Source organism: Oryctolagus cuniculus, chromosome 13 (assembly GCF_964237555.1).
Source record: "Oryctolagus cuniculus chromosome 13, mOryCun1.1, whole genome shotgun sequence".
Taxonomy (NCBI): domain Eukaryota; kingdom Metazoa; phylum Chordata; class Mammalia; order Lagomorpha; family Leporidae; genus Oryctolagus; species Oryctolagus cuniculus.
The window spans coordinates 43,366,315-43,380,523 of record NC_091444.1 but is presented as its reverse complement, the minus strand read 5'-3'; the positions used below and the strand labels follow the sequence as shown (position 1 = coordinate 43,380,523).

Sequence of the window (14,209 nt, the reverse complement as noted above, 5' to 3'; positions counted from 1 at the left end):
TTCCTGGGATGTGATTTTTAGAAAGAGCTGGAAGGGATTTTTAAGGGTAGGGAGCCCAATGTTCTCAATATGTATGGGCAGAACCTGTCCTGATTCCTTTCTCCCTGGAGTGGAAGGTGGTTGGGGGTGGGCATGGCTTGCTTTGTAATCGAAAAAAGTACTAAAGGCTTTTCTGTGGGAAGAAATCCAACAGAGGGCTGAGTCTTCCCTGGATGACCCCGTAAGCCAAAGGTGAGATAACAGTGGAAGAGGACACAGGTTTGGAAGTAGGGTTAGGAGGGCGGTGAAGTGGCTAAAGAACAGAAAACAAGCTTGAGACCTGGCTGTTCTGTTTCCAGTTCAGCTTCCTGTTAATGAACCTAGGAGGGCAGATGATGGCCCAAGTACTTGGATCGCTATCACCAACAAGCGAGAGCCAGGTGGAGTTACAGACCCCTGGCTTTAGCCTGGACAAGTCTCAGCTGTTATAGCTGTTACATTGGTATAAACCAGTGAATAGCAGCTCACTATCTCTCCTTCTGTCAATCTGCCTTTCAGAAAAATACATATTTTAAAGCAATTTATGTAGATTGAGGTGTGGATATCACTTAGATATAGAAATATACACACACAAGCAGGCAGTGAGTTTCCTACATTGTGACTTGCTGATTTTGTCCCGTATCTCTGCACCTTTCTGAGGAAGGTGGAAAGCCTACGTCTTGGCAGGGCTCTAGAATGTAACTTTCATAGTGGAATTTGTGCTACTTAATGCTACACATACTAAGAATAAAGTTTTAATTTTTTTTAATTTCAAGAAGTCTATTTGCTAGAACTGAAATTGTATGTGGACAAGAACCATTCTGAATTCATGTTCTGAAAGAACCTATCATCATTTTGGTATAAGTTATTATACAGCATCCTTTTGTGAATTTTAAAAATAATATTTGATTAGAAGTAAGCTGTATCTGAAATGAACAAATTAAAAACTATACCTCAAGCATAGATCAGCTGAATTTACTAAGTTAATCTAAACATCATGTTAGTGGCAAATTAACCAATAAGGCCAAATAGAGAACTGTTCAGATAGTATCAAATGAGTAAAACAACAAAAGAGTTTTTCCAAAGATTTATTGAAGCAGAAACAAGTTGATCAGGTACTTGCTGGAAAAAAGCAGTTTTGATGGTATTCAAAAATACTTTTTAAAAAGTATTCCAGCACAAGACTTCTTCGTAAACTAGATCATGTTGTAAACTTTTTTCTAAATCTTTTTGGAGTGTCTGTTGTTAAGAACTAGAGCTTATTCCTATTACAAATCTATCTTGCGCTCCTGAAAAACTGCAGAAAGGCACTTGAAAGCTGTTTCTTTAAGATATGCATTTCTTTTTTTTTAGTCTTGCTGGTAATACATGGCTGCACAGGATGTGCTTGATTTTCACTCAAGGTCATCGTGATGCTGAGAAGTTTCGTTGATAACCTGTTAAAAAAAAAAAAAAAACAAAATTCAAATCAAGTATATACTACATGCTGAAGATTTAATTATCCCATTAGTGATGGCAAGGAAAATCCTACTAATCCTGTTGAATTTATTGTGCAAGCTAGAAGGTTACATAGCCAGGGTTACATCTGGGGAGTGGTGTAGGGGGCGGCAGGAGACATGTGCAAGACACTATTCACCTGCAGGCAAAGTAAATATTCAATGGAATGTGATTTATAAAAAGAAAAATTTATCAAAAGCTAATATTTATGACAGATGCTACAATAATCCTATGTAGTCATGTTTATAAGCTATAAAGACATCAAAATGTATACCAAGTACATTTCAAATCTACATGCAAGACAAGATTTCACAAAGATCGCAATAAATTACAATCATCTCTTTCCTGGCATGGAGAGGTAACAAAATACTAATTGGTCAGATGGCACATCCTTATACTGTGTAGATGGATTTAAGAGTGCCTGGGAGACAGACAGTAGAAGGCTGTATGTCCAGGATCAAAATGCTTCTTATGTTGGGGTAGTCGAGTGAAGCTTGTCTAGGGAGTAACAGAATGAACTTTCATCCCATTTCAGATGACATGCCATTGCAAATCACTAATTTGGGAGTGAGTGCAGCAAGAAGATTGCTATTCCACCTTCATATCTGAGAGCCAAATAATTAGTTGTCTAATTAGCTGGAAGAAGTAGTCTGCTTTAAAAAAAAAAAAAAAAAAAGACAGAAGAGAAACCAGAACCCCTCAAATTAGCTTGCTGTATCTGATATGCAGATTTATTGACTTAAAAGGATATCAAAGCCTGTCTGAATTTATCCATTTTTTATTTAAAAGATACCAACCTGTCCATCTCTGGTCTCAACTGTCTTAATCAGAAGTGTCCTTTTTGAGTGGGTGTCAACCAGAGGGAGTGATTCCAGATTAGTTTCTGAAGAAAGAAATAGGCCAAAAATGAAATTACAGAACAAGTACCCATTTAACTCAAAGAATTACTTCTTTTTACAATTGTTTAAAGTGCTACTCCCAAAACAATTCCAAAGGTTACTGTCTATTTGAAAACCCAGTACCTAACACTGAGTTAGTATCAGGGTAAGATAATACTTCACTGTGACTCCATCAGGAAAAAATAAAATGGAGTTTACATTTAATCTGAAGCACAGAATGCAAGAAAAAATTTGGGTTTGAAAGTCAAGGATTTTTTTTAGCATTTTCTCTTGTGTAGCATTTCCCAGGTATGATTAAACAAATGAGTGCTTTACCATAAATAGAATGGGTTACAAGCTGCTGAAATTTTTCATAAAATGAAATAAAATGCTTACCCCTCAGGTTCAGAGAAGAAAAGTTTGGAAGAGGCAGAGAAATCCTACAAAAAAAATGAAGAGAAATAGTAAACTTGTTGCAAAAACTTCAACAAGGAACAAAGTTATATACTGCTTTTTATCGAAAATTTACTCTTGTAATGTAGAAGTTAGAAATCTGTTGCAGATGCATTTATCCAGGATTGGGCTACTTTTGTAGTTAAAACATTTTACTCCATAGGGGCATGAGCTGGAAAAGTATAGGCCTTGATAGAGTTGTGGGTTCAAGTCCTAGCTGTGCTACTGACTGACTAGGGCGAGTTGCTCTCCCTGAGCCTCATCTATACAAAATGGAAAGGAGCTACCTTGAAGAATTGTTGGAAAGACAACATGAGATAATGTATAGAAGAGAACAGCAAAACTGTCTTTCCAATGGCAACTTTTAATTCACGCATCCAAAAGTCTGCGCTCCGTACCTGCTCTCTTCGCCTTCCAGCAGCTTCCTGTAGGTGGCGATCTCAATGTCCAGAGCCATCTTGACATTGAGCAGGTCTTGGTACTCGCGAAGGTGGCGAGCCATTTCTTCCTTCATGTTCTGAATCTCATCCTGCAGGCGGCCAATAGTGTCTTGGTAATTAGCAGCTTCAACAGCAAAGTTCTCTTCCATTTCACGCATCTGGCGTTCCAGGGACTCGTTCTGGAGGAGGTGAGAAAGGCTTCAATGTTATTTCCTAGAAAAATCCGGCTATTTCCAGAACCATGTACAGATCATTTGCCATGTTTTTCTGAAGTGGCAAATGGTGACCACTGTAATCTTAGATGGAGAATATTAAGTACCATATCCCTCTACTAGAATTAATGATATAAGAGTGGTCTTCAAAAGTTCATGGAAAATGTGTATTATGAAAAACCATGCATGGATTTCAAAAGTTTATGCATCAAAAACTCACCCCCAAAAAAGGAAACACTTACCTTTTAATTCTATTTTCCATGAAACTTTTGAAGTTCCCCTAAATGTAAGCTAAAACCTTCAAGATCTCCATCTACTGCTTTTTGAGTCTTTCTTGATAACTCATTTTCTTTGGTGTGTCATATTTTTTTCATTTAAAATTTTGTTTCAGATATCACTGTTAGTTTGGTCAGTAGAATGGGCCCGAGCTCATTCTTTTCACTCTTGCATTGTCGTGTGGTACTCACAGTTCCTTTAAGCGCATCCACTTCGCAGGTGAGGGACTGCACCTGTCTGCGGTACTCATTTGACTCCTGCTTTGCCTGGCGCAGGGCATCGTTGTTCCGGTTGGCAGCCTCAGAGAGGTCAGCAAACTGTTGGAAAGACATCAGTAATGTAGACTGCCCACATTCAAGAGATCACACCATTCTGCCCCACTGTCTACACTTAAAGCAGAGAAAGAGCAGTGGAATGCTGATGCTGACAGTTTCAAACAGAATTCATTTGTACTTTTTTAAAAATGGTGAAGGTCAAGTGCAAAGTTTTGAGGTTTTCTTTGAAGTAGGTGGAGGAAGATTAGCAGAAAGGGAAGCTGCTAGACTACAGGAAGTGATGTGAGCAGTAGGGAGGCCGCAGCAACAAAATTTGAATAAGTGAAAGCCAACTTTTTTTTTTCTTTTTTTTTTTATTTTTATTTATTTATTTATTTATTTTTTTTGACAGGCAGAGTGGACAGTGAGAGAGAGAGACAGGGAGAAAGGTCTTCCTTTTGCCGTTGGTTCACCCTCCAATGGCTGCCGCGGTCGGCACGCTGCGGCCGGCTCGCTGCGCTGATCCGATGGCAGGAGCCAGGAGCCAGGTGCTTTTCCTGGTCTCCCATGGGGTGCAGGGCCCAAGCACCTGGGCCATCCTCCACTGCACTCCCTGGCCACAGCAGAGGGCTGGCCTGGAAGAGGGGCAACCGGGACAGAATCCGGCGCCCCGACCGGGACTAGAACCCGGTGTGCCGGCGCCGCAAGGTGGAGGATTAGCCTAGTGAGCCGCGGCGCCGGCCGAAAGCCAACTTTTGATTGGAGCTAAAATCTATCTAGGAATTACCGGCAGGTGCAGTATTTCCAGATCGAAAAAATACTTTTCTTTTGTTCTGACCACACTGCCTCATTGCATACCTTGGACTTGTACCATTCTTCTGCCTCCTGGAGGTTCTTGGCAGCCACACTTTCGTACTGCTGACGTACGTCACGCAGGGCAGCTGTGAGGTCAGGCTTGGAGACATCCACGTCGATCTGGACATGCTGTTCCTGGATCTGGGCCTGCAGCTCCTGGATTTCCTGAGAAAAGGACAGACGGGAGGTCAGCCGTGCCAGCTCCGACAGCAGCTCTGCCCTCACTGACTCTCTAAAGGCTGCTCCGCTTACCTCATCGTGCAGTTTCTTCAAAAAGGCAATCTCTTCCTGCAAGGATTCCACTTTACGTTCAAGGTCAAGACGTGCCAAAGAAGCATTGTCAACGTCCTGTTTTCAAAAGAGAAAAGACAGGGCATGGGGGACGCTGATGCGTAGGTTTAGCTCACTCATTCTTTTGAAATTAACCATACATATCCCGTCTGGTCTCCTTACTGTGGAAAACATGGTTGATAAATTTCATGATCCTCAAATAAGTTTACAAGTCACTTAGTACTATGCTATGTTGTATGCTTTTTGAGTTTGAATTTGGACCCACTGTGCTGTACTCATGGTGCCTAATAGCCAATTTAAAATAGATAAATGTATGCCAACATTGTAAGCTGCACTCTATTATTACTGAGCCCATATTTTGCCAGTAAGGCTTTATTATTTTTTTAATCTAGAAAATCAATGCCATAGCATTTTCAAAACTTTTTTTTGTAATTTCTTGCAATAACATGATAATAGAAGTAAATTGGACTCTACAATTTCATGTCCATAAGAGTACATGTAGAGAAGAAGTTTCAGCACAGGGCAAGTAAGTGCTTGGCTGAGCAGTTAAGATGCCCGTCCATGGCTGGCGCCGTGGCTCACTAGGCTAATCCTTCGCCTAGCGGCGCCGGCACACCGGGTTCTAGTCCCGGTTGGGGGCGCCAGATTCTGTCCCTGTTGCTCCTCTTCCAGGCCAGCTCTCTGCTGGGACCAGGGAATGCAGTGGAGGATGGCCTAAGTGCTTGGGCCCTGCACCCGCATGGGAGACCAGGAAAAGCACCTGGCTCCTGCCATCGGATCAGCACGATGCGCCGGCGCCGGCGGCGGCGGCCATTGGAGGATGAACCAATGGCAAAAGGAAGACCTTTCTCTCTGACTCTTTCTCTCTCTCTCTCACTGTCCACTCTGCCCGCCCTGTGTCCCGTGTCCCATATCAGAGTGGCTGGGCTGAAAACTCGCTGGGCTGAACACTCGCCACTGGCTCTTGACTCCAGTTTGCTGCTAATGGGAGGCAGCAGTAATGGTGCAGAATAAGTGGGTTCCTGCTGCTCGTGTGGAAACCCTGAAATGAGTTCCCAGCTCCCAGCGTCAGCCAGGGCCAGCCCTGGCCATTCAGGGGATTTGGGGAGTGAACTAAGGGATGGGAATTCTCTCCCTCTCCCTCCCTGTCTCTCAAATTAATTAATTTTTAAAAAGTTTTGGCATATCTGTAAGTTCTTTTTCTTTCTTCAAAGCAACTACATGGTTAATTGCAAGGCTAGATTTATACCAAGTAGCCACCCAATGCTGAATTCAGGGTGTGCCTTCACAAAGGTGCAGTTTAGGCAATTAAGGAATAGAAATTTGAACTATATTCGCTTTGCTTTCTCTGGTGGACTATTCTGAAACTCCCTGACTTGTCCTTTAAGGGCGTGTCCGTCTTTGTACTTGCCCGGTGTTGATTCAGTTCCTTAACCTGTTTCAGAATGGTCAAATGCTTGCATGTAAGAATCTTTGCAGCTCTTGCTCTCCTTCTACATTCCAATTAAAAATGTGTGATCTTGCAGTTAGGATTTCATTTCCACTCAAGGGAATGTGCTAAGTTAGGTCCTTATACCCCTTCTCTTATAAGCAACTACATTTGGGGTCCAGTTTACAGTTTTCTAGTCTTAAAATGTTGAGACACTTCTAAAACCATCATGCAAAAGTGAATAAGGAGTGAGTGATAATAAAAAGACCCAACTTGGAAAAAATTAGTGTTTTTGCTTCTTGTTAAGCACAGGAAAATATAGATATTTTACTTCTTATATCATTGAAGAGAATGAGGATTTTTTCCCTTATTTTTTTCCTCAACGGGGGATCTATTATATCATGTTATGGGGGTAAAAATCAGGAACAGTGATCAGAGGCAGCAACCACACATTGCTGTGTTTCGATTAATGAGGCAAATCTTCAAAATGTTATCCTAGACTGTTCACCTGAGTGTGTTTGGTAGCCAACCCCAGTGAATGTTCCAGAGAACCAAGCCATGATGGGGATCTTCCTGTTTTAGGATTCCAATTGTAAGTTAAAATTCCTTTAAGTCCATCTAACTTTAGAGCCAAAAAAAAAAAAAAAAAAAAACACTCTGCAGTTATTTTTGTTGATGGAGATAGTGTCAAAGACCCCCATACAGGTCTTTCAAAACACAAAGAATGACTGTAGCGTGTGCAAGGTTTCACATCGCAGCCTTCCCAAGTCTGGGCCAGAGAGTAGGTAGCTGATGTTGGCAAATACTTCTGTCCAATGAGAACTGTGCTTACATCACTACATTCTCAATGAGAATGTAGCCTGCAGCAAAGCTGTTCTGGGAACACAAAGACTCCTATTATGTCTGTCTAGGGCCACCACATTTGCCAGCACGTCTGTATCTACATTCCTGGTGAAGCCCATGGGAACCACTAACACCCTTCAGCTGAGCGCGCAGATGGCTGTGCCTAGTGATAACTTCCACCTAACTTGAACGCCACAATAGACTTGCAGAGCAGGGAAGCAGCCTACTGGCTGCATGCCAGCGTCTCATCCTCCAACACATTTTACATTGGAAGCCACAGGGCCTAACTGCGCTTTTTGTGGCCTTGTAAAAAGTCAACCAGCTTGGCTTTAGCAAACCAGAATCTAAGCCAAACTGTAACTGTTCGCAATCCGAATGTTAATGTGTTGCAAAAATGATATGAAAAAATATGTCTTGGGGGGAAAATAACTGTTGAAACAAAACAAAACAAAAAAGTATAAAAGACTTTATGTCCTAAGCAACTAAGGAAATCATTCAAGGGTTTTTTTTACTGAGAGGCTCTAAGCCGTGGTCTTGCCGCCGCTAGGGGGCTTTGCGCACAGATGTGAAGTTTTGCGCTTATAGACTGAAAAGTTAGAAACTTTGAGAGCGGGCCGGCGGGGTGGCTGGGTGTGGCCCTGAGGCCGCCTTGGGGGGGGGGGGGGAGGGAGTCCACAAACCTGTCTGAAAGACTGCAGGGTGCTCTCGGCTTCCTCTCTCTGCAGCATCTCCTCCTGCAACCTGAAAACAATTGCTCGTCAGCCAAAGAGGAACCGGGAAACCGCCGGGGGCGGGGCGGCCACACCCAGCCACCACGTCGCCCGACCGCGAGTCGCGAGTCCCGAGCCGCGAGCCGCGAGCCACGAGCCACGGCGCCACCCCAGCGGGCAGCAGACGAGCGACCGCAGCCTTCGGCACCACTCTCCCCGGCGGGTTTTCGCGGGACCTGGGGCGGCCCGGCGTGGAAAGGCGATGCCAGTGGCAGCCGCCGCCCCGCCCCTGGGGACCCTCGGCCATCCCTTTGTCTTGCTTCCTCCGCAGCCTCCCCCTCCTCCTCCCGCCTGGGGACTGGCAGCGTGCCAGCAGGGGCCGGGAAACTTTCTGAAAGTTTGGGCCCGTCGCTTCGGTCGTGCCCAAGGGCCTTCGAGCACGCACAAAGCGGTCGTTTTAAGAAATCTCTTAACTTGAAACGGACCTACTTGGGTTATGGGTAAGGGAAATGCTAACCGCACGGCTCGGGTTCAGGGCGGGGCTGCGCCGCCGCAGCCACATTGCCGCGCCCCTGCAGTCCCCTAGGCTGCAGCCGCCCCGGCCAACGCCCCAAGGGCGTGGCAGCCCTCTCGGGGGGGCCCGGTCCCAGCTCCCTCCCGGGGCCCCGCAAGCCTTACTTCTCCCGGAGCCGCATGATGTCTTCGGCCAGGTTGTCGCGCTCCACCTCGACGCGGGCCTTGTCGTTGGTGAGCTGGTCCACCTGCCGGCGCAGCTCCCGCATCTCCTCCTCGTAGAGGTCCCCCAGGCGGGACTTGCCCTGGCCCTTGAGTTGCTCGAGCTCGGCCAGAAGGATCTTGTTCTGCTGTTCCAGGAAGCGCACCTTGTCGATGTAGTTGGCGAAGCGGTCATTCAGCTCCTGCAGCTCCACCTTCTCGTTGGTGCGGGTGTTCCTGAACTCGGTGTTGATGGCGTCGGCCAGGGAGAAATCCACCGAGTCCTGCAGCAGCCGCACGCCGGGCACACTGCTCCGCAGGCGCCCCGCCGAGGAGCGCGTGACGTACGCGGTCCCCGACCCCGAGGAGAAGAGGCTGCGGCTGTTGGTGGGGCGCAGCGCGCTGCCCAGGCTGTAGGTGCGGGTGGACGTGGTCACGTAGCTCCGGCTGGAGCTCGGCCGGCTGGCGGTGCCCGGGCCGCCGAACATCCTGCGGTAGGAGGACGAGGACACGGACCTAGTGGACATGGCTGCAAAGGGCGGTGGTGGGCTGGGCGGCTGCGGCGGCGCGGACGGGCTCCGAGAAGAGAGCGAGGGCGCGGTGGGTGTGGGCGGTGGAAGCGCTGCTGCGTCTCTGGCGCGGGGACCTCGGAGCGAGAGTGGCAGAGGACGGGACCCCGTCGAGGGCGCTGTTTTTATAACCCGGTTAGGAAAGAGGGTCCCCTCCCACTGCCATCCTAGCCGCCGTGAGCGCCAGCCAATGGGGACCCGGCGAGAAGTGGGAAGGGTGGGCCGGGGCTTGGGGCGGGGGCGCCCTGGAGCCTTCCCAGTCTGAGGCTCTGGCCTGGGCCACGTCCCGTTACTTCGTGGGCTGGGCTGGGCTACGCTGAGACTTTCTGGGGCTTTCCTCAGGATGGCCGGAACTCTTTTTCATCCCAGGATGTTAATGAAGGCGGGGTTGCGCCGTGGTGGGTGTGGGGATCCGCTTGGATCTGGACCAAAAGGGTCCCGGGCACCCGGCCCAGGGGGCGTGGGAGGAGGCGCGCGGGCGGGAGCGGTGCGTGGCGCCTGGATTGCTGCGGTTTGGGAGCCTCTGGATGGGGAGACCTGCGGGCAAGGGGCATGAACAGGGGGAGTAAGGGATCCAGCAGATCGCCAGGCGCGGAGGAGAAAGAGACAAAGAGCGCCCGAGATTGGAGCGCGGGGTGGGGGCGCACACAGCCAGAGACGCAGCGCGGGGCTTCGCGCAGCCTCGGGCACCGCCTGTTTGCAAGGGCGGGCTCCTCTGCGCGCGACGCTTCTCAGTGTGTCCTCTTTAGGGGGCTCCGGCCCGGTCTCGTCCAGGGACTCAGGGGCTCAGTCCAGCTTGGGACGGCCGAGCTGCGAGGCGGCGGCCGAGGGAAGCCCAGGGGAGAAGGGTGGGGTCGCTGAGTCACGGGCGGTGACTCACAGCACCCCGCCGAGGGGTAGGGCACCTAGCGGTTCAGGGGAAACCGTTAGACGAGCTTGACTCAAGTTTCCGCGGGCCCCGCGCGCACTTATCGCTCCAATCTCCACTGATTTGGAGCTGGGCCTCCGCTTTGATGTGTGCGGCCCGGGCTGGGGGCACAAGAGCGCCCCTAAGTTTTTCAGAACTCGCCGAAGTCTGGCTTTGCTCCCAGGCTGCGAACTTCTCGCTCGTGAGAAACTTCTGCAGCCCTTGGAGCGTCACCAGGCATGGGTCTGGGCGCTCTTGAAGGCGCTGGTTGAAGACCTGGCTTTGCACGGTTCCCTGCCGCCCTCGCCCGCCCGGGCTCCTTTCGTCCGCCCCCTTCCTCCCCCCGCCCCTACTGTGAGGCCACACCCGACTCTGAACAGGATCTCGAAGTTCTGGGTGAAAGAGGAAACTCGAGTCCGTAGTTGCACAACCGAATTCAGTGCTCACCAGTTTTTCTGCGGGTGGAAGTCGTTATAGGTGACGTGGGAGCCAATGAAAGAATTAATTAGGCGCTGCTTAAAAACTCCACTTTGACTCGTGAGTTCAAGTGAAAGGCAATTATACAACTCAAATGACCGAATGTATGTGTTAATTTTAGCGATGCATAGTGCAGGGTTCCAGTGCATTGTTCGGGAAATGTCTCAGGTCCTGTTTTCCAGAGGAATTCGTGGGATTGGACTTGGAGCTGGGGAAGCCTTTTGTCTAGAGGACAAAAAAAAACTTGGAGATCAGGACACGGAGGGAATGTTCCGATGTAGCCGCTTTAACCTCTCTGGGGAAACCGCTGAACTCAGAGGCTATTGTTTCACTGTTAGTTACGTGGAATTGAGTCGTCTCTCTCTCTCTCTCTCTCTCACACACACACACACACACACACACACGAGATGGAGGGACAGGCAAGCCAGTGTTCTTTTGATGAAGCAGCAATTGAAGAACCACAGGTGTCGGAGTATCTGGAATACTTAGGGAGTACCGAACCGGTGAACTGCAGAACCTCTGTAAATTGATTGTACAGGAAACAGATTCCTGCACCCTCTTTGGGTGGGGACCGGGTACTGGAAATCACCTGGCATTTAAGAAAAAGCATGTGGTGGCAATTGAAGGGTGTAGCATAGCCTTTTTTGTACAAACCTCTTTGAGCAATGTTTAGTTTACCTCATCTCAGTGAGTCCTGGTGAATGGCACTGCCAAGGACCTGCCACAGGACCCTCTAAGGCCAGCTCTCCTGCTGTGGCTGTCCTTTGTTCCCTTATTCACTGGAGGCTGAGGGGCATTCCTGGGACTAGCCTATGTTCCACGTTAAGGTCTTGCCTTTCTGAGGGCCCTTTATTCAAGCCACTGCTCAGCAAATGTCACCATTGTAAGTTTGCCTGCAACCCTTTGAATGGCAAGTCACCTCCCTTTGGGGAGAGGAGAGGCTGGACCTTCCCCCTGCGTGAAATGCTGATCCCAGTGCAATGCGGTGGCGCGGTCAGGGGCCACTTGATGACTGACTCACTATGGAAAATGAGGGCAAGGCTGTGGTGTGGTGTGGCCACGGGCCCCGCCTGCACCCACAGCACATTCCGCAGGGCAGTGGTGGTTCTGGGGCAGGCTTTCATCCTCTTCATCCTCTAGGGGTGCTACTTCTTTCTAGCCTGTCACCATTCTGTAGTCTCAGGGCTATGGTAAGCCTGGGGGTATGGCCACAGCTGTTAGATTTATATATCCCATGTAGTATATGTAATTATATATAATATATGTCAAGCATATATATATATATATACATATATATAGTACCAAAGATACTTCAGAAAGTTCACAGAAAGTGGAATTAAAAGGTAAGTTTATTTTTGTGCAGAAAATGTTGAAATCCATGCAAATTTTTTCACTAGGTACATTTCCTGTGAACATTCTGAAGACTCTTTGTGTGCATAATTTCAAGTTTTTTGCCCCAATATAAACTGATTTTTAATTCTATTTTCCACAAATATTTTTAGGCACCCTGATATATACACACACCTATACACATGTGCAGTACCCAATTTGTCCTCCCTGTGAGAAATCGCCATAATTGGAGGTAGACTGCAGAATGCTGAAAGATGAGAGTTACAGAAACACTTTCACTCACTCATGTAGAATGCGGGAGACTTTGGAAAGAATTCACACTGAGATAACATATCCATGCCTAGCCCTATGCCTCAATAAGAAGTCATCAGTTAGGATTCGTTATGTCTGAACTCACATCCTTGAGCTTGATAATGTATCCTGCTGTCTCTATTATCTATGGTCTTAGTTAACTTTTGAAAGCAACCTGTACACAGACATAGATTTCTCAATTTTTGTATTTTTTTTTTTTGCCAGAAAAATCTGAGAAGTATTTTTGAGTGCTGGATCATGAATCTGGTTTAAACATTGCATGATGCAAGTGGTGCATGAATAAGGACACGGTGGTATGATTTGTAGGCCAGGCATAAACACGACTACATTTGGAGTTCTAGCAGTGATTTTGGAATTTGCAAGCTCTGGCGATGTCAGTTGGACTGGTTGATGTGAACTGACAGCCCAGCCAGCCGTGTGCACAGGAGCTTAGTGGCCTGTGGAGGCTTTGGGAATGGTGGCTATGCCACAGCAGGACTGTCTGGGTGAAGTGTTGAAAGCAAGAAGGTAGATGAAGTGAGAGGGTGAAAACTGTTGCAAAACCTAAATGGCACAATAATAAAGATACTAATGAACAATACCCTAAGTGCATTAATTTTTATGTCTACGGAATGGCAAGCATTGTGCATGCATTTAATTTAAGTTAATGCTCTTGCAGCAGCCTGCAATGTAGACTTGGTTCTCCAGTTCACAAATTTGGGGTCTAAGGCTCAAGCTCACAGTTTTCTCCTGTTGTAGAGCTAGTGGGGTGTGGAAGGAGATGACAAGAATTTAAATTGAGGCTCTTTTCTGAGTCCAATATATACTTGTCATTTATCTTTGATTGGTGTTGAAATTTTTCATACTATCAGGCATTCAATTCATAAACACTATTTAGGGACCAACTGTGTCCCTGGAACTGAGGGGACTGAAATTAGCAAAGATCCTTTGGCGTAGGAGCAATTTCCCTCGGAGTACATTGGCAGACACAGAGAATGTCATGTTTTATGTTAGGTTGTGTCAATGATTCATATTAGATCAGCAGGGAGATTCCTTTCTACCTGCGCTCCAAGTCCATACTTTGTGAGTTCATCATTGTCACCCAGATTCTGCTCTGTCTCTTCAGAGGCATCACACCCAAAATTGGTCTTAGCTTATCTCACGCCCTAAACCCCACCAACCACAGCAGCTTCTCTTTCCAACTTTCCTGTCTCTTTGGAACATCCCAGCAAAGTAATCATCATTGCCACTTCCCTACTCTTGGATTGCTCAGTTCCAGTGAGTACATGTCCCCTTGCTTCCTGTGTCCACTCGTCTGTTAGATTGCTGTCTGCGATTGGCTTCCATTCTTCCAGCTTACAAATGCATCTGTCTTTGGGCTGTAATTCCTTTTTCTTAAAAACTTCCTAAATGAAAGATCTCTGCGAGTGAGATTCCAGTGAAAAGAACAGGTCATCAAAGAAGGAGGTACCTTTCTCTGAAGGGAGGAGAGAACTTCCACTTTGACTACGACCTTGTCTAAATATGATCAGAGTTGGTGAACTCAAAAGGCTTCCATAGCCTTGGCAACTCATGACAAGAGCCTAGGGTGATTACTGAAGCCATAAACAAGAGTGTCAATTTGTTAAGTCAACAACAGGAGTCACTGTGCACTTACTCCTCATGTAGGATCTCTGTCCTTAATGTACTGTACATTGTGATTTAATGCTATAACTAGTACTCAAACAGTATTTTTCACTTTGTGT

General features: G+C 47.1%; 1 protein-coding gene across 1 annotated transcript; it reads right to left on the bottom strand.

Annotated features, from left to right (window-relative positions):
- Window positions 1-1,090: 1,090 nt before the first annotated feature.
- VIM (vimentin) lies at window positions 1,091-13,691 on the bottom strand. Its single transcript, XM_002717420.5, has 9 exons — window positions 8,835-13,691; window positions 8,127-8,187; window positions 5,136-5,231; window positions 4,887-5,048; window positions 3,966-4,091; window positions 3,245-3,465; window positions 2,790-2,833; window positions 2,313-2,398; window positions 1,091-1,454 (listed from the first exon to the last, which is right to left on the bottom strand). The coding sequence occupies exons 1-9, from the start codon at window positions 9,395-9,397 to the stop codon at window positions 1,413-1,415; spliced, it is 1,401 nt and encodes a 466-aa protein (XP_002717466.1). The 5' UTR covers window positions 9,398-13,691; the 3' UTR covers window positions 1,091-1,412.
- Between the last annotated feature and the right edge of the window lie 518 nt (window positions 13,692-14,209).

Coding starts and splice junctions, on each gene's coding strand:
- VIM (XM_002717420.5), bottom strand. CDS start 9,397: ATGTCCACTAGGTCCGTGTCCTCGTCCTCCTACCGCAGGATGTTCGGC. Junction 5,049..5,135: donor TGAAGAAACTGCACGATGAG/GTAAGCGGAGCA, acceptor TCCTTTTCTCAG/GAAATCCAGGAGCTGCAGGC. Junction 2,399..2,789: donor TTCTTCTCTGAACCTGAGGG/GTAAGCATTTTA, acceptor TTCTTTCTTCAG/AAACTAATCTGGAATCACTC.